The sequence below is a fragment of the Alternaria dauci genome, chromosome 4 (assembly GCF_042100115.1).
Source record: "Alternaria dauci strain A2016 chromosome 4, whole genome shotgun sequence".
Taxonomy (NCBI): Eukaryota; Fungi; Ascomycota; class Dothideomycetes; order Pleosporales; family Pleosporaceae; genus Alternaria; species Alternaria dauci.
In genome coordinates, this window is record NC_091275.1 from 986,272 (window position 1) to 1,007,634 (window position 21,363).

Consider the following 21,363-nt stretch of genomic DNA (forward strand, 5'->3'; position numbering starts at 1 on the left):
CGTCTTCATGTCTGGCAACAGCAGTTTCATGTTGCCATGCGGCGTCCAAGGCAGACGCCTTGTTGGCGCAGCTTTGCGGTCATTCCGATATACTGACTTTTTGAGGCTAATCCTGCTGTGGTGGAGAGATCTGCGGATACGGTATGGTTGCCTGGAATAATTCTCATGGCTCTGCCAGCTTCGGAGGAGCAGGCAGTCTTGAGGTTAGACTGCCATCGTATCTCTTTTTCCCGGTAAAATATAGGGGTACATCTGTGACTCATAGTAGAGGTCGCAATTGAAGCGATGTGTCGCTGGTGCACATACCATTGCTACAACGACATTCATCCCAAACAGTGTCGAGCATCAGATCCCACCATCTCTACGTCTTTCACATATCGCATAACCATAAAACTCGTCACCTTGTCAGAGCGACGAAGGGTACTGACAGTCACCAATAGAGACTGTAATTGTCAGTGCGCAAGGCGCCCAGGCATTGGGGGCCAGAACTTCTCACCGGTCAACACCATGCCTGTCTCGAAAAAAAAAATCGTGCAAAGTGACAGCCCAAGCGAGGCGAGGTGCATATGAGGCCTTCTCCAATATCCGGACCTGTGAGTTCGTCGACAAAGTGTTACAGGTATGCGCAAAGATGTGCTCGTCACAGTACCCCTGTCTGGCGCAGTGCTAATCTCATCCAATAAGAACGCACCAGCCTTCGGCTTAGCCTCCAAGGTAACAGTGGGCGTCTTCCCTCGACGTTCACAATCTATTGCACGCTATTCCATTGCACTTGGAACCGAAGAGTCCTAAAAGATGTTGCGAAGGTAGTGGCGGTATTTCATAACATTATGCGCTATACTGAAAAGAGATTGAGCTCACTTGTTAAGTCTCGCAGCTCTCTCAGGATCTCTCCACCAAGCACATTGCTCCATCCTGACACCCGTGTTCTCGTCCTCCATCATCGCGCCACCCATAGTCGGGGGACTGACTACTAGTTCTCTACCTCCAGTTCCCTCATACTTCTCCCAAGCTACGCTACCTGGCAAGGCATACGTGTTTGGATCTCCACTGACAATAAAACTCGCCCAGTAAGCGCTGTACAGGTCCGCAATTTCAGGATATTGTGTGTTCGCCTGACCGTTAAAGTATGAGGAGTCACTAGCGTGTGGCACGCCCAGGTATGTGGCCGCCCAATTTGGTGTATTCCAGTGCACTTTGTAGACTGGAGCAGAGGCGGAGGCAAGAACGGAAGCCGTGTCTTGCACCGGGCAGATATAAGAGTAGTCTCCATAGGACTCCGATAGTCGCTCGAACTGGTCAGAGACGTAGCCGGCTGAGCCAGCCTCTGGCTTTACATCTGGGTAAAGAGTCTCAAGATCGGACAGATCTTCCGCTGTCAGGCCTGGAACCAGAGTCCTCCAGAATCTGAGATAATCGGCGTTGGTACGCATGTCTTTCGGCGCAAAGCCTTTGCCTTCGTCGGTTGTGGCAGAGATCAGCATGGGGATGTTGAAGAAAGTGCCGTCTTGGCCGGAGGTTGAACCACGCTTCTCTAGGAGGGGACCAGAAGAGACAGGTTGCCACGGCCAAGTGATGTTGTAGTCATGGGCGTTGTATAGCGAAGACGACATGAACTGAATATCATCGGCTTCCGCAGCGCGGAGGCACTCCAGAGCAGCAGAACTGGGCGACAGAGGGCAATTCAGATAATCCATAATGTCTGCGACTTGGCGTTGGTAGATAGGATAGTCAACACTCGGGAAGGCACGCGCTGTTGGTGAGGCGGAAGACATGATGACCTGTCTGAACAGAGGCTTCCCGGCATCTTCGTTGTAGTTGTGAAATAAGTGGATGCCGACCGCATGACCACCAGCACTTTGTCCACCAAGGGTGATTTGGTCTTTGTCGCCTCCGAAATCGCCAATGTACTTTTGCAGGAACTCCAGAGCCATTTTCTGGTCGCGGAGACCCAGGTTCAGGAGGCCCTCCTCTTCCATAAACTTGCCTGGCAAGCTGCCGAGCGCACCGAGTCGATACTGAACAGTAACAATCATGAGGGATTCCGTGCTCTTTTCCACAAACAGTGCTCCGTCAAAACTGTTGTGAGAGCCTGATACGAATGATCCTCCGTGCAGGTAGACCATGGACGGCAGTTTCTGGTCCATAGGAATACCCGAGGGTCGGTATACGTTGATGGTAAGACAGGCTTCAGACTGTCCGAGCGAGCCATACATATTCTGGAAACATGCCGGTCCATTGGATGTCGCATCCTTGACACCATCGAACGGCTCAGGCCATGTTACTGGCGTGAATCTCCGCTGACCAACTGGTTGCGTGGAATACTCCACATTCATCCACGCATCCACCGGCCGACTGAAGGTCTCCGTGTTCTTCAAGTTCATGAGCAACTGGGTGCCCTGGAACGATCCGTAGCCCGGCAAGCTGACAAGAAGAGATCCATCTGGCGTCTCATGGTTCGGAGGACTTGGTCGTTGTGGCGTGCCAGGCTGATATGGTCTGGCATAGGTGAAAGCGCCAAAGTACCAAAATAGCAGGACAGTGCTCCCGGAAAAAATCATGATGATGGCTAACCTTCGCTTCAACCATCGTGAGGAGAAATGGTTTGCTTTCATAGTATTCTGTTGCTCCCGGACTTCTGCCGATGGCGGTGCAGGCAATCGGTCCGCCATAGGTGCCGGTAGGCGCTACCGACAGCGAAAGCGGAGGAACTGCGGGGATCAAGCACGATGTAACTACTCGTACGGATAAGCACGTCAGGCGCTTACTCTTGTTGCGCTAGTTCGACGTTGTGATGGGGACGATGTTGGTGTTGAAGGTGAGATTTGGCATGTGGCTGGCGAATAATGACGTTGCCGAGACACTACCGAGTCAAGGTTTTGGTCGTGCAAGGGTGTTTGGAGCCTTTCTGCGAACTTGCACGATCAATTACCTCCGAGGCTTGCCCCCCATCAAGGATATTTTCCTTCCCCAAGACGCCAGACGATACCTCCGAGGAAGCAGTTCTTCTCTTCCGTCTCCCGCCCAACGGACATGTCCATGAATCGATGGATCATTCCTACTGTGTTAGCTCGTTGCTTGGCTCAAGCCAAGTATTGTATCGGTGAAGAAGCCTGTCGCCTCACTCTAGTCTTGGGTGCGATTGCCGATATTCAATGTCACGCAAAAGCGATTCCAGCCGACGACGGATTTTACAAGTTAGTGAGGGGTGGTAGTCGGTGGCGTCCGGAGTAGTAGAAACCATCTGCTGCACACCGCGAGCTAACGCAGCACAATCAAAGCAAAGGTCTCGACCGGAGGATGTTCTGGCACCGAATACTAATCATCGCTAGCCAGCGCTGTGCAATCCAGACCCTCCCTGTCAAACGCAGAACAAGAATTGATGTATCGCTAGCGTTGCTTTGTACCCAGGATTGAATTCGATATCCACACAATATCCTCCCTCCTTGCGCCTACCTTCCCTGCTCTGCCGCCTCCTTCTCCACGGCATCTGCCATCTCCGCCAATGTATCGAATTTCCAGTTGTAAACTGGATCATTGCGGTTCCCCATAACCGCTCCTGGCCTGTAGATCCAAGAACTCTTGATTCCCATATCCTTTGCTGGATGGTGGTCATGGTATTGAGATTGCGCCGTTTGCAGCACCTCATGTTTCTCAATGCCGAATTGTTCCTTCACTTTTGACAACATGTACTCAAAGTTTCTCAAATCAGGCTTGTAAGATCCAATGTCTTGGGCAGTGTAGACCGCGTCGAACTTAAATCCCTTGAGCCCGTTCGCATTGCCAAGCTTGAACGAATCACGGTCGACGTTCGAGAGCACGACAAGCTTGAAGTACTTGGACAGCCTCTCCAGAGCTGAAGGTATGTCGGGGAATCCGGGCCAGTGCCCAACACTCGCTCCAAATTCCTTGCTCTCTTCTTCACTTGGCTTCTCCAAACCAAGTTGCTCACACATCTCAGGAAGCACCATAGCGAGTACCTCGGAGTACTTGAGATGGCCGTATTCCTTCTCGACCCTGGCTTCGACCTTGTGCATGACCTGCATGATGTGCTTGCGATCCATGTTCTCTTGACCAGACTTCTTGAGATGTGGTTGGAGAGCGGTGAGAGCGCCAGCCTCCCAGTCGATCAGCGTACCGTATACGTCGAAGGAGAGTAGTTTGAAGTCTGTGAGTTTGAACATGGTGGCAGATGGTTGCGTATGGTTAGGAAAAAATGTACTGATTTGAGAATTCGCTTGTGTTTGAGCTCTGTATTGGTGAACAGACAGCGGGCGATATTGGCGATTATTATATCTTGACTCATGACTGTACAGTTGTCGTTGTCTGGAGGCCTCTAGCAGCCCCACCTGGTACTATGACGTTGGCGGGGTATGAAAACGCGCCCTACGAGATACATGCTAACATTTGCAACGGCCGAGTGGTCACAGTTGATTGTGAGTCCCAACCTAGACGCTACATACGCGTCATTATGCGAACTGATATGGTTGTGTAGGTGGGCCACAGCTGACAAAGGCAAGCGTGCATGCAGCTGACGCATGAGTCGCGCTCATATCCGCTAGATAAAATATGTCAAGCCATCTACGGAAGAAGAGTCCGGGGCGAAAATTGTGAAGCGTATCTACAGGAACCCGAATTGTGCTCGGGCAGTATTCATCCGTAATCGGACCGCCATTTACCCGCGGTCTAGGCTGTGTTGACAACCTCAGTCCTCATCTCGTACGGCAGACTATCAAGTTTCGATTCCAGGACTTCCTTGGTCAGCCTCCATAGATTCCTTTGCAGCTTCTCATCTCTCGCCTGCTTGGACGCTTCTTGGACCTTCTTATCAGGAACGATGTATGAGTTCTGCGAGAGGTCAGCTTGGGATTTCTAACGAGAAGCACGAGGTATTTCTACTCACCTGAATCTGATCCTTTACAATATCAGGTGATGTTGCAGCAAACAGGGCAGGGCGGCATCCCTCAGCTACGGGGTCTTTCATGAACGGCCGCGTTGCTTCGACTCCAATCTTTCCCACTGTACCGTAAGCCTCAACTGCCTGGGCTTGCTGGTCCGTTGACACGGCACCAGGGTGTGTCGCATTGATCCACGGTAAGCCGTTGCTCTCTGTGACTTGACCGAACTCGCCAGCCTTGATGCGAGAGTACAGCTCGCGCAAGAACAGTGTCTGTGCTAGCTTGGTGCGGTTGTAGAGCTTTGTCGCGCCAATATCTTGGTTGATCTCCTCGATCGTTTCAAACTTCATGCTCGAGTCGGCGCCCCTATGTAGATCAGAGGACTGGTGTACGATGCGCGAATCAGGGGTCTTCTGCAGTATAGGCAGGAGCGTGAGCGTAAGATGAGCCTGCGAGAAGACGTTGACCTGCATGTGGCTGTCCAGGCCATCACGGGTCTCGTTGTATACACCGACGCCCAGGCCGGCATTGCAGACCAAAGCGTCAAGCCTGTCCAGCTCCTTTGCCAGCGACTTGGCTACTTCATCCACCTGCTTTAGGTCTTCGAGGTTGCACTTGCGCCACTCGACTTTGCTTATATCACCCCACTCCTTGAGCGCTTCTTGGGCTTCATCGGCGTGCTCTTCCTTGTTCGACAGGAGGTAGATCTTCGACGGGTTGTGCTGAAGGAGGTGTGCAACGATGCCGTATCCGATGCCGGCGGAACCGCCAGTAACAACGTAGACCTGGGGTTGGAGTTAGTCATTTGATCATGTAGATGAGTGCATATCAATTTACCTTCCCGCTGAGGTCAGGGATGTCTGTGTTGGGGTCGAAAGCGCTGCCGATGGCTTTCTTGATTGTGTCCATGATGATGAAGCGTTAGCTGAATACGTAGTCTTCTTCAGTGTCTTTCGTATCCGAAGGGCAAGCTGTCAATTCCATCCAGGCGAAACGTTGGTTGATATCACGTCGCCCAAGGACGCGTCGCGCATCGTGTCGTCATAATGAAATGGGTGGAAGCTACGCCTCCAGTTGTGCATACTACGCGGTGCCTAAAGCCCGAAGCATGACATCAGCAGTCCACCGAGCTAATCATGATCATCAGCAAAAGGTCACCACATATTACGTGAATATGGCGTGGAGAGTTGTGTTGGTAAGGGTGATCACACGCATGCTTAGTTCCGCGGTATGGACTTTAGTGACACAAACACAAGTGTCACAATGTCTTTCTCACAAATCCCACGAACACCAGTCTTAAGAATACCGTGAATAGGAACGATGCGCTATGCGGATGTTTTCCGGGGTGGTTGACGACGTGGTGGTGGTATGTTGAGAGAAGACTTTGTGTGAGGGATCGGAAACGGAGGTGGGCTGCAAGTCTAACAGCGTCCGCGACCCCGCACAGGTACCCCGAACCATCGCGTTCACGCATGCTCTTCCCGCTTGCTGTGTCGCAAAACCAAGCTCCGCCTGTGTCATTCCACATACACGCACATCTCCATGAAGATTACATTTGATTTGTAGATATCTGGCGGCGAGGGAACTCTCAACACCCCAAAGTCTAAGTCTCTTACGACCTGTTCACTCACAACCTATTGTCACGGCTGATACCACCGTCGCTTAAGACACTCGGGACGATATGGCAGAGCAAGCTTCCTGCATTTGTAAATACGCAATACAGTGTTATGATATCCGACGGGGCTTCATAGTATCGTCTCTGCTCCTGTAGAAGACCCAAGCCCGCTACACTGACGCGTTTGTCTTACCAAGTATTTGTTTGAAACTGAAGACGTCTCACAGAGCCTCCCTCCCCAGTTGAAAAAAAAAAACGCGTCCCGGGGGTATGGTGGCCCACGATTATAGGATCACCGCTCGACGTGACCGAAACAATGCCTCTATCAGAACTACCCAGCCATCCAAAAGGAAGCAAGGTTGTAATTGAATGCCAGCTTGTCAAGAGTTTGCCAGACTCGTGGATGAACACAACGGTGTAACTATGCCTGCCTGCGGTGTTTCAGTAGCAGGATTGGGTGTAGGAGGTAATGACGCCAAAAAAGGATATGCGCGAAGACGTCGTCGACCTTCACCCTCAACATCAAAGCTGCACCTGTACAACAACGAGCAGAAAAAAAAGACGCATGTACAAGCCCGACGTGGGGGTCGAACCCACAACCTTGAGATGTACTGAGTAATCGTGTCTGTTAGACCGTGAAAGACTAAGAGTCTCACGCTCTACCGATTGAGCTAGCCGGGCTATTGCTGTTGTTCGATGAAGAGAGCTTAGTTTATGTCAATGATAGGCGTATTTCTTTTAAAAGGCCAGAACATCAAATAGAATCTTTTGGAGGAACTTATGTGGCTGGTATAGATGTTGGCTGGGGTGGGGGTGAAAGTCGGCGGGACAGTGGAAAAATTGCATTAGTGCAACACCACAAACCACCCACATGCTCGGTAAAGCACAAGCGCAGGACAGCGTATTAGGCATCACTATATTAGTCGCATGGCCGCAAGATGGCCCCGGCATGAATGAAAGACTTAGTGCAACCAGGGTTTGTTGCGACAGTAGTGTACATCAAGATTGTGTATTCGTCTTCCAGCCCACATATAACAGAAATATTAGCAGAGTAGCATGATCAACTAGTTGTATGACTGTTGATTGGTGTGCAACATGCTTAGACTGTGCACACGTAGTGCTATTTTGAGCGCGACGACTCCGCCTTCAGTGCGACGTTACGAGGCCACAGCCCCAGCATGGGCAACGCAAGCAGGTACCCAAGGTAGTCAAAAGAATCTATTCGGACACCATTGTCGACAAGTTGGAGGCCTAGGAATATCTGCATGATGCCACGATCTCGGTGCTCTAGCCACTTGCAGACCGCATGGCACAGCATTGTGCGAAATGGTACCAATTCTAGAGTCCAATCGCATAGTGTTGTTGGGTCAAGTTTCTTCCATGCTGTCGAGCAAGACGCCGCAACACGAACCGGGCTGAGGGAGATTGTCATATGCCCGCCTCACAAGCCGTGCTGGTACTTGGCGTGTTCCGACCATGATCAATGAGTATTTGGTTCCAACGCTACGGCAGTAATGTTGCATACCGGATGATGGACGAGACGTGGGGACTTGTGTTGATGTCAAAAAGGGTCCAGTCGAAAGCAACGGCATCGCAAAGGTCAGTATGAGGGTGCGGACTTGGCGCAACGTCAGGGTCTCCACCAAATCTCTCCCCACAGCGTGGCGCCGCGTAATGGCACTGCATGTTGAGTAGTTTGCAGCATCAGGCGGCAATGTTAGGCTGGTGCAATTCGAGACACACGGCCACGGTAAAAGGATTCTATTCGTCGGTATAACGAGGCCCCAGGGGCGCGGTTGCAGCAAAAGGCCCCAGGGCGGTGGTAGGCACTGCCTCAGCAATTGGGTCCGTGCCTACGTCTTTGGACGACGGGCAGTCAGCGAAACCTTGCAGCGAGATCCGCAAACATTGCCGGCGCGGGTCAGAGTTGACGTTCGCTTTTCTTCACGAGACAAACGCCATCACGACACATTGCGCGCACGCTGCTTAAACTCAACTCCGAGACGCCTGCCAAGCTGCGTTGCTACGACCAGGGTGGCTTACGACGAAGCTCCGCAAGACGTCCGTGTCCGCCCGCGACGCGACACGACTCTGCAGAAACGACGGCTCGCAGGCGGTCATCACATGAAGCGGTAGACAAACGGCCCTCTGCCGAGACAGACGCCCATCACGACACTCGGCCGCTATGGCCAGCAGGCCGCCCGGAGGACCGTCTCACAGCGACAACCTGATCGACTTGGGCGACGACGACCAACCCCCATACTACTCGGGGGCACCGCCGCCCGCAAACGACCATGAGCTCCTGCACCGCTACGACATAGACAGCTCCGATGCGGCGCCCCAAGGCCGGCCCTCGGTGTCGTACGACGACTTTGTGGGGGGTGCGAGGGCGACGGCTGGCCTGCCGGGCGGGCCTGGCGCTCCCACGGGTGAGTCGCCCTATCTGGGAGGCGCAACCAACAGCAGAGCCTACTCGCAAACCTCAGACCTGCACAACTACCAGCGCTACTCGGACGCAGACATACCAGCAGACGACGATGCGTCGGCCCAGGGCTACTACGCCGCGGGAGGCGCCTACGACCAGCCCTCGCCAGGCATCCAGCGCGGGGCATCCAAGAAGGCGCACAACAGGAATAGTATCCTGAGTCTCGGAGGTGGGCTGACGGGCAAAGTAAAGAACATGTTTGGGAAGAGCAACGAGTACTCCGAGATGGACCTGCCGTTGACCGAGAACGCCGCCCACCAACGCCAGCCCAGCGCGCACACGACGGCAAGCGCACACGACGACGGCCAGTCCGCCAAAGCGAAAAAGGGCATGGGCTCGTTCAAGTTTGGCTTCGGCGGGGGCGCCCCAGACCCCTCGACCCTGGGGCCGAGAATCATCCACCTCAACAACCCGCCGGCCAACGCCGCCAACAAACACGTCGACAACCACATCTCCACGTCCAAGTACAACGCCGTCACCTTTCTCCCCAAGTTCCTCTACGAGCAGTTCTCAAAGTACGCCAATCTCTTCTTCTTGTTCACGGCAATCCTGCAACAGATTCCCGGCATCTCCCCCACATCGCGATTCACGACCATTGTGCCGCTTGGTATAGTCTTGCTCGTCTCGGCTATCAAGGAGTACATTGAGGACTACCGGCGGAAACAGTCCGACTCCGACCTCAACAACTCAAAAGCCCAGGTCCTCAAAGGCTCGACCTTTACAGATACAAAATGGGTCAATGTGGCAGTGGGCGACATCGTACGCGTCGAGTCCGAACAGCCCTTCCCCACCGATCTGGTCCTGCTTGCCTCTTCCGAACCCGAGGGTCTGTGCTACATCGAGACGGCCAATTTGGACGGAGAGACCAACCTGAAGATCAAGCAAGCAATACCCGAGACGGCTGACTTTGTCAGTCCCGCTGAGCTGGCGCGACTAGGAGGCCGTATACGGTCCGAACAGCCCAACAGCAGTCTATACACTTATGAGGCAACCTTGACCATGACAGCGGGTGGCGGGGAAAGGGAACTGCCACTAGCGCCCGATCAGCTGCTGTTGCGTGGAGCCACACTGCGAAACACACCTTGGATACACGGCGTCGTCGTATTTACCGGACACGAAACGAAGCTGATGAGAAATGCCACGGCTACGCCCATCAAGACTACTGCAGTGGAGAGACTGGTCAACAAGCAGATTCTCATGCTGGTAGTCATTCTCATAGTGCTAAGCATTATCAGTTCTATAGGCGATGTCATCATACAGTCCAAGGAGAGAGACAGTCTCGAATATCTCAGACTCGATGCTTTCAACGGCGCCAAACAATTCTTCCGCGACCTCCTAACATATTGGGTGCTCTACTCCAACTTGGTCCCCATCTCGCTCTTTGTAACGATTGAAATCGTCAAATACTACACTGGCAGTCTCATCGACTCTGATCTCGATATTTACTATGAACCGACAGACACACCGGCGAAGTGCCGAACCTCGTCTTTGGTCGAGGAACTAGGTCAGATTGAATACATCTTCTCGGACAAAACAGGTACTCTGACATGCAACATGATGGAGTTCAAGCAGTCTTCGATTGCTGGTATCCAATATGCCGATGAGGTCCCCGAGGACCGACGTGCGACCTTTGAAGACGGTGTTGAGGTCGGAATCCATGACTTCAAGCAACTTGAGCATAACCGCAAAACCCACCACAACAAATACATCATTGACCAGTTCCTCACTTTACTCGCGACATGCCATACCGTTATTCCCGAAAGAAAGGGCGAAAAGGCCGACATCAAATACCAAGCTGCATCGCCTGACGAGGGCGCGTTGGTCGAAGGTGCGGTGACTCTTGGCTACAAGTTCGTTGCGAGAAAGCCGCGCGCGGTTATTATCGAAGTAGACGGTCGTGAGCTGGAATATGAACTCTTGGCCGTTTGCGAATTCAACTCAACCAGAAAGAGGATGTCTACAATTTTCCGTACTCCAGAGGGCAAGATCGTCTGTTACACCAAGGGCGCCGACACCGTCATATTGGAGCGACTAGGCAAAGACAACCCTCATGTAGAGACAACGCTGACGCATCTCGAGGAGTACGCTTCCGAGGGACTGCGCACGTTGTGTCTTGCGATGCGAGAAATCTCAGAAAGCGAGTTCCAGCAATGGTGGACAATCTTCAACACTGCTCAAACAACCGTCAGCGGTAACCGTGCCGAAGAGTTGGACAAGGCTGCTGAGCTCATTGAGCATGATATGACTTTGCTTGGAGCGACTGCCATCGAAGACAAACTGCAAGATGGTGTGCCAGATACTATCGCTACTCTGCAATCCGCTGGTATCAAGGTCTGGGTCCTCACTGGAGATCGTCAAGAAACCGCCATCAACATTGGCATGAGTTGCAAGTTGATCAGCGAGGACATGAGTCTGCTCATTATTAACGAAGAAAACAAGGAAGATACGCGAGACAACATTCGGAAAAAGTACCAAGCAGTCACCAGTCAGAGCCAAGGTGGAACTGAGATGGATGTTCTTGCTCTAGTTATTGACGGCAAATCGCTCACCTATGCCCTCGAGCGTGACCTTGAGAAGGAGTTCTTGGATCTGGCTATCAGGTGCAAGGCTGTCATATGTTGCCGTGTCTCCCCTCTACAGAAAGCCCTTGTCGTCAAGCTTGTCAAACGCCACCTTAAGGCCATCCTTCTAGCTATTGGTGACGGCGCAAACGACGTCTCCATGATCCAGGCCGCTCACGTCGGTGTTGGTATCAGTGGTGTTGAGGGATTACAGGCAGCCCGTAGTGCAGATATTGCGATTGGTCAATTCCGCTACCTGCGCAAACTTCTTCTTGTCCATGGCGCCTGGAGCTATCAGCGTGTCAGCAAGGTCATCTTGTACTCTTTCTACAAGAACATTGCCATGTTCATGACACAGTTTTGGTACTCTTTCCAGAATGGGTTCTCGGGTCAGATTATCTACGAGTCGTGGACGCTGACATTCTACAACGTCTTCTTCACAGCGGCGCCGCCTTTTGTCCTGGGTATCTTCGATCAGTTTGTAAGCGCGAGGCTTTTGGACCGCTATCCGCAGCTCTACCGCCTTAGTCAGTCTGGTGTCTTCTTCCGTATGCACTCTTTCTGGTCTTGGGTTGGAAACGGGTTTTACCACTCGCTGATTCTGTACTTTGGTGCTCAAGCATTCATTCTCTGGGACTGGCCACAATGGGATGGCCGAAATGCGGGCCATTGGGTTTGGGGAACAGCCGCTTACACTGCCAATCTGGCGACTGTCCTTCTCAAAGCCTCCCTCATCACCAACATCTGGACAAAGTATACGGTGCTGGCTATTCCGGGCTCTATGCTGCTGTGGTTCATCTTGATGCCCATCTACGCCGTTGTAGCCCCCATGACTAACATATCTAACGAATATGTTGGCGTAATCGAGCGCCTCTTCCCTGATCCACGCTTCTGGGCAGTGGTATTGGTACTGCCGCCACTCTGTCTCATCAGAGATTTTGCGTGGAAGTACGCGAAGAGAATGTACTTTCCGCAGAGCTACCATCACGTTCAAGAGATCCAGAAGTATAACATACAAGATTATCGGCCACGGTATGTCTCCCTCAACTTTGCATTAGCTAGCCACGATTCACTAACGTTGCAACAGTATGGAGCAATTCCAGAAAGCGATTCGAAAGGTTCGACAAGTGCAGCGTATGCGCAAGCAGCGTGGGTATGCGTTCTCACAAACAGACGAATCACAAGCTCGGGTGCTACAAGCCTATGATACCACACAGCAAAGAGGGCGGTTCGGAGAGATGGCGAGTTCGCGGAAGTAACCCTAGGCATTTGGACCTGACAAGGGAAACGCACTTTACTCGTCGGAGTTTGTTCGGCGCATGGAAAGTGGGCGGCATGATGTTCTTGTACAACTGTGCTCCTGGTAGGTATGATGTCTTTGATATGAATAGTGCAGTATGTTATTGATGTTAGCGTCAATCAACGAGGCTTCTGGCTGTACATTCTAATGATCTCTTCTTCATTCATTGCTTCCCCTGCGCTCGCAAGTTGCGTTCAATATTGTGATGTGTCTCCAGCGAGGAGCTAATTGCGCCCCAGAAGTTTTTTGCCCTAACCGCAGTCTCTTGTCGGAAACTCGAAAAGCAATTTTACGTGTCGGTAACATTTCACGCGACGTCAGGAATCCCACGCCGGCTCATGGCTTATCCAGTGCAATGGACGAACGGTAAATCACGACTATGGCGCGTACTAATTACCCGGTGCCTCGAGACCAACAGCTCTTTACCCGTCCGCCGCGTGGTGGCAGGGCCAAATTGTGGGTAAGGAGGGGCACTTGCTACCCCACTATCGTCACTAAGGCGGTTGCGAGCGCTTTTTTGCCAGCAACACAGCACAGGTAAGCAGTCTCACCACGAAGAAGATTCTGATTGATACTGTTAAGACGAATCACCATCCATCCATCTATCGACAGTCGCCGGGCAAGAGGAAGAGGAAGTGGCGGTGCAATTCCAGCTTTCGGGCGACACCATATACCAAGGCCGACCAACATGGTGAGCATCCGCCACAAGCATGCGGCGTTAACAAGGGATAAATGCTAGGCGGAACCATCGCCCATCAGGGTAAAGAGGCAAACTGGTCATACTAACCCAGTCGTCCGGGTGAAGACGCAGGGTCATATGTTCATGCTAGCCTCTAACACGGCGTATATAGACGGTAGGCTGTTGTACCTGGCGCCAAAATCTCTTATTCCGTCTGCAAAATACACGTATATAATTCTGGGAACATGCTTGCTGGGAGTTCCCGATGCCGTGCTAGCAGTATTAATACGCTGCGTGCCGCCTGTTCTTCTGCTATTGCTACTTCCAGACCTCTTGATTCATCTTTTCTACGTCCTTCAAGGCCTTGCATTGAACGACGAACACCAACGTTATTGCAACGGAATAGCTTTGCCAATCGCAACTTCTTCGCTACCATGGCTGTCAACACACCGTACGTTACGCTGAATGATGGCAACAAGATGCCTCAGGTTGGCTTTGGACTGTGGAAAGTCGACAACGCTACATGCGCGGACACTGTCTACAATGCCATCAAGACTGGATACAGATTGTTCGACGGTGCTTGTGGTAAGTTAACAACGAGTCCCCGTCCCCAAATTCGTCATTAGCGCATGTGAGCCAGTCGGTCTCTATTACCACGAGACGCTCCATCGGCCCGTAAACCGTGTAGAACAATGATCTACCAGTAATCTTTCACGGACTCATGACCCCAATTTATCCGTGGCTTCTGCCTCCTTGCCTTTCCTCGGAATGCTGGCGTCATCTTTCCGAACGCATGCGCGCGTGATTGTGGCTGACACCAAATTTCCACAGATTACGGCAACGAAGTCGAGTGCGGCCAAGGTGTAGCTCGCGCCATCAAGGACGGCCTCGTAAAGCGCGAAGATCTTTTCATCGTCAGCAAGCTCTGGCAAACCTTCCACGAGCGCGAGCAAGTCGAGCCCATCTGCCGCAAGCAACTGGCCGACTGGGGTATCGACTACTTCGACCTCTACGTTATCCACTTCCCCGTCGCCCTCAAGTATGTCGACCCCAAGGAGCGCTACCCACCTGGCTGGTACGTCGACGGCAAGAGCAAGATCGAGCACAGCAATGCCAGCCTACAAAGCACATGGGAAGCATTTGAGGAGCTCAAGAACAAGGGCCTGGCCAAGAGCATCGGGGTGAGCAACTACTCCGGAGCGCTGCTCTTGGACATGTTCACCTACGCAAAGATCAAGCCCGCGACTCTCCAGATCGAACACCACCCCTACTACGTCCAGCCGTACCTGCTCGAGCTGGCCAAGCAGCACGACATCAAGGTCACCGCATACTCATCCTTTGGGCCCCAGAGCTTCATCGAGTGTGACATGAAGATTGCAGCCGACACACCCCTGCTCTTCGACCACCCGGTCATTAAGAAGATCGCCGAGGCACACGGCAAGACGCCCGCACAGGTTCTGCTCCGCTGGTCGACACAGCGTGGTCTTAGCGTTATTCCCAAGTCCAACTCGGCGAACCGTCTGCAGCAGAACTTGGATGTGACGAGCTTTGATCTCAAGGATAGTGAGATTGAGGAGATTTCGGGCTTGGATAAGAACCTGAAGTTCAATGCTCCTACCAACGTAAGTATAACCATGTGTTCGTGTGGAAAAGGACGAGTGCTAACGTCGAGGTGCAGTACGGTATCCCTTGCTACGTCTTTGCATAGATGGTGTCTTGTGAGAGACGAGGAACGATCAAAAACGACGACATGAATATACAACGGCACCGCGCTTTGCGCTAACAGCTAGATTGTAAAGAATAAAAAATTTCGGCTCTATCGCGTACAATTGTGTGGTGTATGTATGTATGTATGTATGTATGTATGTATGTATATATGTATGTATGTATATATGTATGTATGTATGTACGACGGCGCTCCCAAATCATCAAGCAGGTCCAGAAGATGCCTGACACAGTCAATAGTGCAATCACCTATGCGAACTTCCATGGAAACAATAATCCCGCCTCCTTAATCACAGCCGTCAAGGCTAACGTAGCGAGTAGTAACAGTGTTGCTCCTACAGAACCAACTCTCTTGAGTACCTGTGGTTTGAGAACATCCGCACACCTTCGACTACGTATACCGATTTTGCCGTGATGCGGGAAGTTTGGGGTAATCGTAAAGATAAGGACTAACAGGGTCGGCCCAGCTATCGGAACACTACTTTGTTTGATTTCTGGATCGCGCTGATGTGTCCCATGTGTGAACTTGCTTGAGAAAAACACCCATCTCCGTGTACTAGGTTGTGTAGAAGGTGCTTATCAAGAGCAGGAGGAACCATCACACCACTATGTAGTACGTAGGACGTTCTTACCCTATATACCGTTACGGATGTTGCGGTATGTTGTAAAAGTAAGATAACCGTCACTTTCGGCGGGCTCAAGACTGGTTGCTTCGCCTCCTTCTTGTGTCTGGATTCTGCGAAGTTCAATGTCCGACTCTGGGGCATAGCTGGACGGGGAGTAATCCGTATTGAATTCCTGGCCCCTACCTGTATAGTTCGGATAGAATCTCGCTGGAACAATACCATATTGGACTCGGAAAAACTGAGCATCGCAATCAAATGGCAGTGGCTGATGGCAGGCGCTGCTTATAGCCATAGAGTCGGTAGGTCTCCCTTGCAGGAACGGTACTCCAAAAGGTCTGTAACCGTAGTAACATAAAGCAGAGCAAAGGATTATCCCGAGTACTACTGCTAGTAGGGAAGCGTTAGTAATCATTCGCAATTACCCAGGGTAAGGTAACCAGATAAGTGCTTACCGGTGATCATAGGCCAGACACTAAAACCACTCACGGTATTTAAAGAGTCAGAGAGTAGCTCCTCAGGAATGACCTTGTCTATCTGTTCTAGAGGCACGATGAAGATACTCTGAGACAACAACCAGTGGAGGGTTGCCGAGGTAGCTAGCAAGGGTGCTCCAAATCTCCAAGGCATCGATATAAAATACGATGATCGCTGGGTAGTGGCCTCCGGGTAGGTCAAACGAAGCGATTTGCAATCCTTGTAGTGTGTCCACTCTCTGCTTACCAACATAGCAGTCAATACACCGTTGTATTGGAAGTATATCATGGACAACACAAGCTGCCATACGTTGGCAAACATGACAAAAATGTGGAACTTTTGGGCCAGAGGCAGGGAAAAATATGAACCAGGAAAAATGGAGAGAGGATATTGGGACTGTTTCCCAAATCCAAGAGAGAAAAAGGTGGTTCTGGATCCCGTGGTGTTCCGGATACTTTGTAAAGCTGCACAGAGGGCTGCAATGCCTATGCTTATGAACATAGCCACGCTAGGAACCAACCTATTAGTATACGCTAAGAAAGATAAGGACTATACTTACGGTCCAAACAACCAAATCCACCGGTAGCGCGATAGTGTCTGATACAGTTTCGCAGCAGAATTTCCAGAAGTCTTCGCATGATCAAATCTATGTCTGCTTTGTGGACTAGTAAAGCCGTCGTGCCGGCTAAGAAAAGAAGCCAGAGCATCGCCTAGTGTAGATAAGGGCTGTACGTCGCTTTTTGAGTAGATAACGGCTGTCCAAACAATGGCAAGGACTTTGAGGAAGTTCGCAATGCATACAGCTTGATACAGTTAGTCGATTAGACTGAATTATCAGCTTACTTAACTTACCCGTTAGCATAGGCCATGAAAAGCCCAATGCATAAGCTTGCGAATTATCCCACTGTCTTGACAAGCAATAATCGACGCGACAGCCAAAGACATTCCAATCTTCGATTGTCGTCTCGTTCGAAAGATATTTGTAGATATCGTACCGTGAAAAATTATTCGAAGAACCCCAAACCCACTGGCAGCCACTAGTTCGAGTTGGTCCAACGCTGTATCCAATATGCAATAAAGGACCATCATCGACCAGTTCGGAGGTAAGTTCGTCGTAAGTGACTACTATTATGACATCGGAGTGGTTTCCGAAGGAAGCACCGTATCTGGCCAAACAATCCATTGCAGTGATATTATCGAATGATAGAGGTTCGACCAGCGTGCTCCCGTTTCGGAACAAATCGCAGTTATCACCACATAGGTTGGAATAGACCTCCTGACTGGTGTCCCAGCGTGGATTCAAAGACCAATTCCCAAACTGCGGGTAATTCGGACTGTACCCGAACATATGTTCCTTTTGCCGTTGCTGTGCGTTTTCGGAAGCGACCGTCATATTAACTACATCGGCAGTGAAGAAAGAGGGCCCGAAAACAAGGTAGGTGTAGGAGTTTAGTGGTTGCGTTGTGAAGAAGACTGAATTGTACCTAGGGGAATGCATGAGTGCAACGAGCAGGATAGCTGTGTTTAATTCACTTACAACAGATGTAGTGGTAGTGATGCGAGACCCAATAAAACCCAAAGCAATGCTCGTTTGTAACTAATAAACCTCAAGTTGCTAAAGCTCGGAATACCAATGTCTAGCGAGACAGGAGACGCTCTCGCGTGCGCCCTGTCGACATCTTCACGAGTTGGCGCAACAAGAAGCTGCATACATAGGTTAGAGCAGGCCAAGAGTGCGGTAGATATGATGTTGACAGCCACGTGTATGGCAGTATTCAAGGCCGATGTTATTCCGCGTGCGCCGCGAAAAAGTGCGCCACCTGGAAATTTTTGTTGAAGGACCAGTAGTGTAATGAAGTTGACGAGGAAGATGAGAACGGCGAGGATGGTAACAACGATTAGGACTGTAGTTCGTTTGGAACGCCTTAGTAATCGTTTCGCTGTTGAGCTTTCAGGATCCGCCTCTTCTAGAAACCATGGAACTTTCTCACGGGAAGCAAAGTCAGGATGCTCGTTGCAGCGCGTTAAGGGTTCTAATAATGGCTCTTCTTCGTTGTCCTCGCCTGCGGAAGAGGAGACGTCCCCAGCTGAGAGGTCTAAAGTAGCAGTCTCTGGATATGTCTCCGGGTTCGGAATGTGGGACACATGCGCGTTGACCTCTTGCTCTGGAGGCGCTTGTTCGTCGATGAACTCTATCCGTGTAGCTGGTTGAGAAGGCTCGCTAGCGTTTCCATCGTGGTGCGTTGCAATTGAATACATTTTGGGGCTTCTGTACACGACGCTAAAGAAGTACAGACAGAATAGACAAGCTTTGTATGCTCGACTGTATTATTGATTTTTAAAAGGATACTAACTGGTCTTTAAGTTAGCAGGCATCCCATATCTTAATAATAAGTATCGCCAGCAGCACAGCCTTATTGCTTAGGTAGGCAGCAGCGAGGATATAGCTACTAGCTAGAATAGGATACTGCTAGGTAGCTTAGTGTAATCTATAAGCACTTCACTCGCTTCGCGGCTGTCTTATTAGCACGGCTGAAACTAGTCGCAGTATCTATCGCCGCTGTATCAACGGGCTCCGCCTACTACTCCTACTAGGATTAGGCACCGCTATAGTGCCTATACGCGTAATAAGCTAATTCGCGTAATAAGCCACTATAATAAGATTAGATAATAGTAAATATAAGGTTATTAAGCTACACTAAATAACTATTATTATAAGATTTTTTAGAGTATTAATATATAGACACTACTATAGTATTTATAATACTTATATCTTACTAGCGTTATTAGCTTTATTTATACCTTTACTAGCTAGTATAATAGTAGTACCTATAAAGAGGATCTTAGTAATAAATATTAAGTCCTTAAGTATATAGTTAAATTCTTTTTTAGTAAACTTATATAATAGGCTAAAGGATAAAATATAAGTCTAAAACTTATACTTAAGGTTACTTTTAAGAGGGTTAATCTTAATAATAACTTTATACTTACTATACTACTTAATAGTAGCTACTATAGTTACTAAGAAGGTTACTAAGCTCTTTAAAATAAAGTACTTTATACTTATAATAATATTATATTTAATAACTTTTATGTTAGAAATACTAGAGTTACTAGATATACTAGATATACTAGATATACTAGATATACTAGATGTATTAAAGTAAAAGAGTTAAGAGAAGAAAATTTAAGTTACTTAAATATCTTTTTATTCTTAAGTACTATCGTTATAAGGCTAAATATAAGCTATAGACTATAGTTTAAAAACTCCTCTTCCCCCCTAAACTCCTCTTCTCCTTAATATTACTATAACTCTCTAGAACTACTTAAAATTTAGGGCTTTAGCTTTAACTTATCTATTATTAAATATATATTACTATATATAGTAAAACTAGGTATTAAGGAAATATACTTTTACTATAATTTATTATAGATCTTTTAATAGTATTATACTTATATTATTTACTAGTGTATTTATTATTTAAATAAAAAGATATTTAAGAAACTACTTAACTTATCTTCTCTTAACTTTTATACTTTAGTATATCTTATATATCTAGTAACTCTAGTAACTCTAGTATCTTTAATATAAAAGTTATTAAATATAATATTATTATAAGTATAAAGTACTTTATTTTAAAGAGCTTAGTAACCTTCTTAGTAACTATAGTAGCTACTATTAAGTAGTATAGTAAGTATAAAGTTATTATTAAGATTAACCCTCTTAAAAGTAACCTTAAGTATAAGTTTTAGACTTATATTTAATCCCTTAGCCTATTATATAAGTTTACTAAAAAAGAATTTAACTATATACTTAGGGACCTAGTATTTATTACTAAGGTCCTCCTTATAAGTACTACTATTATACTAGCTAGTAAAGGTATAAATAAAGCTAATAAGTTATTTACTCTTCTTTAGGATATATAAGTCTAGTATATATATAATATATAAGTTACTAGTACTATAATAACTAATAAGTAGTATAAGTACTTAGAGGAGGTTTATAATTTTTTTATTTTCTATAAGTAGGGGCTTTGTTACAATAAAACTTTAAAAAATTAAAAAGTAGCTATCCCTCTACTTATTAGTTACAAAAGTTAATAAAAAAGATAAAGTAATAATATAATTTAAATACTAAACTAATTAGTATTTTAGGGTAGTAAAGCTCTTATATCTATATATAAAAACTAAAGTTAAAAAGAATTTACTAAAGGTAACTAAAAAAAGATACCTATTAAACCTTAGGAGGGTATAAGGATTACTAGGTATTAACTAGTAATATAATAATAATATATTATAAAAGGGAGAGAGGATATAGTACATTTACTATAACTAAGAAAGGTTATATAAAATCTTAGCTACTTCTAACCTTTTATAAGGGGCTACGCTTAGGGAGCTATTATATATTATAGTAGAGTATTTTATTACTAATTCTCTATTAGGAATAGGTGCTTAATATAGTAGGTAGATATAGAAATAATAGAAATATTAAAAGGAGTATATATTATAATTATTATATTATAGCTAAACGCTATTTAGCTAGTTTCTATAGGGACTCTTTTTCTTATACTGTCCCTAAGCCTAAAAGTTCTTTAACTACTTATACTTCCCTAGTTTCTCTACTTTATCCTTCCCTTACTTATAAAGAAAGCTTCTTCTTCTTTTACTAGAATAACTCTTAGACTTATAATTATATAATACAACCTATATATAACCCTAGTAAGTAGACCTATAAATCTTAAACTAGATACTAAAGTCCTCCCTCCTAATTTAATTTACCAACTATCTATCTTATACCTCTTTATACTATATCCTCTATTTCTTATTATAATTTAATTCTTCCCTACTATACTATCCTTATTCTTTTCCTCTTCTCTTATAGTTCTTAGGATAGACTACTTCTTCTTCTTATAGTTTTTTAGGATTTATTAGATATTACTTTATACTTAACTAAGTTCCTATATATATCTTCTATTCTTTTTATTTAATTATCTTCTTGC

At 48.1% G+C, this 21,363-nt stretch overlaps 5 protein-coding genes across 5 annotated transcripts; 2 read left to right on the forward strand and 3 right to left on the reverse strand.

The window, feature by feature from the left end:
• Positions 1-857: 857 nt before the first annotated feature.
• On the reverse strand, positions 858-2,561 carry ACET3X_004918 (uncharacterized protein; the record flags this gene model as incomplete). The annotated part of the gene is made up of 1 exon (XM_069451066.1): positions 858-2,561. One exon carries the CDS (start codon positions 2,559-2,561, stop codon positions 858-860), a length of 1,704 nt encoding a protein of 567 aa, XP_069306962.1.
• An 891-nt stretch (positions 2,562-3,452) lies between these two features.
• On the reverse strand, positions 3,453-4,184 carry ACET3X_004919 (uncharacterized protein; the record flags this gene model as incomplete). The annotated part of the gene is made up of 1 exon (XM_069451067.1): positions 3,453-4,184. The coding sequence occupies one exon, from the start codon at positions 4,182-4,184 to the stop codon at positions 3,453-3,455; it is 732 nt and encodes a 243-aa protein (XP_069306963.1).
• A 226-nt stretch (positions 4,185-4,410) lies between these two features.
• On the reverse strand, positions 4,411-5,888 carry ACET3X_004920 (uncharacterized protein). The gene is made up of 3 exons (XM_069451068.1): positions 5,736-5,888; positions 4,904-5,683; positions 4,411-4,848 (listed from the first exon to the last, which is right to left on the reverse strand). Exons 1-3 carry the CDS (start codon positions 5,805-5,807, stop codon positions 4,687-4,689), a joined length of 1,014 nt encoding a protein of 337 aa, XP_069306964.1. The 5' UTR covers positions 5,808-5,888; the 3' UTR covers positions 4,411-4,686.
• Positions 5,889-8,698: 2,810 nt separating this feature from the next.
• Positions 8,699-12,818, forward strand: ACET3X_004921 (uncharacterized protein; the record flags this gene model as incomplete). Its single annotated transcript, XM_069451069.1, has 2 exons — positions 8,699-12,591; positions 12,647-12,818. The coding sequence occupies 2 exons, from the start codon at positions 8,699-8,701 to the stop codon at positions 12,816-12,818; spliced, it is 4,065 nt and encodes a 1,354-aa protein (XP_069306965.1).
• A 957-nt stretch (positions 12,819-13,775) lies between these two features.
• ACET3X_004922 (uncharacterized protein) lies at positions 13,776-15,362 on the forward strand. The gene is made up of 3 exons (XM_069451070.1): positions 13,776-14,123; positions 14,370-15,160; positions 15,217-15,362. Exons 1-3 carry the CDS (start codon positions 13,784-13,786, stop codon positions 15,244-15,246), a joined length of 1,161 nt encoding a protein of 386 aa, XP_069306966.1. The 5' UTR covers positions 13,776-13,783; the 3' UTR covers positions 15,247-15,362.
• Positions 15,363-21,363: the final 6,001 nt, after the last annotated feature.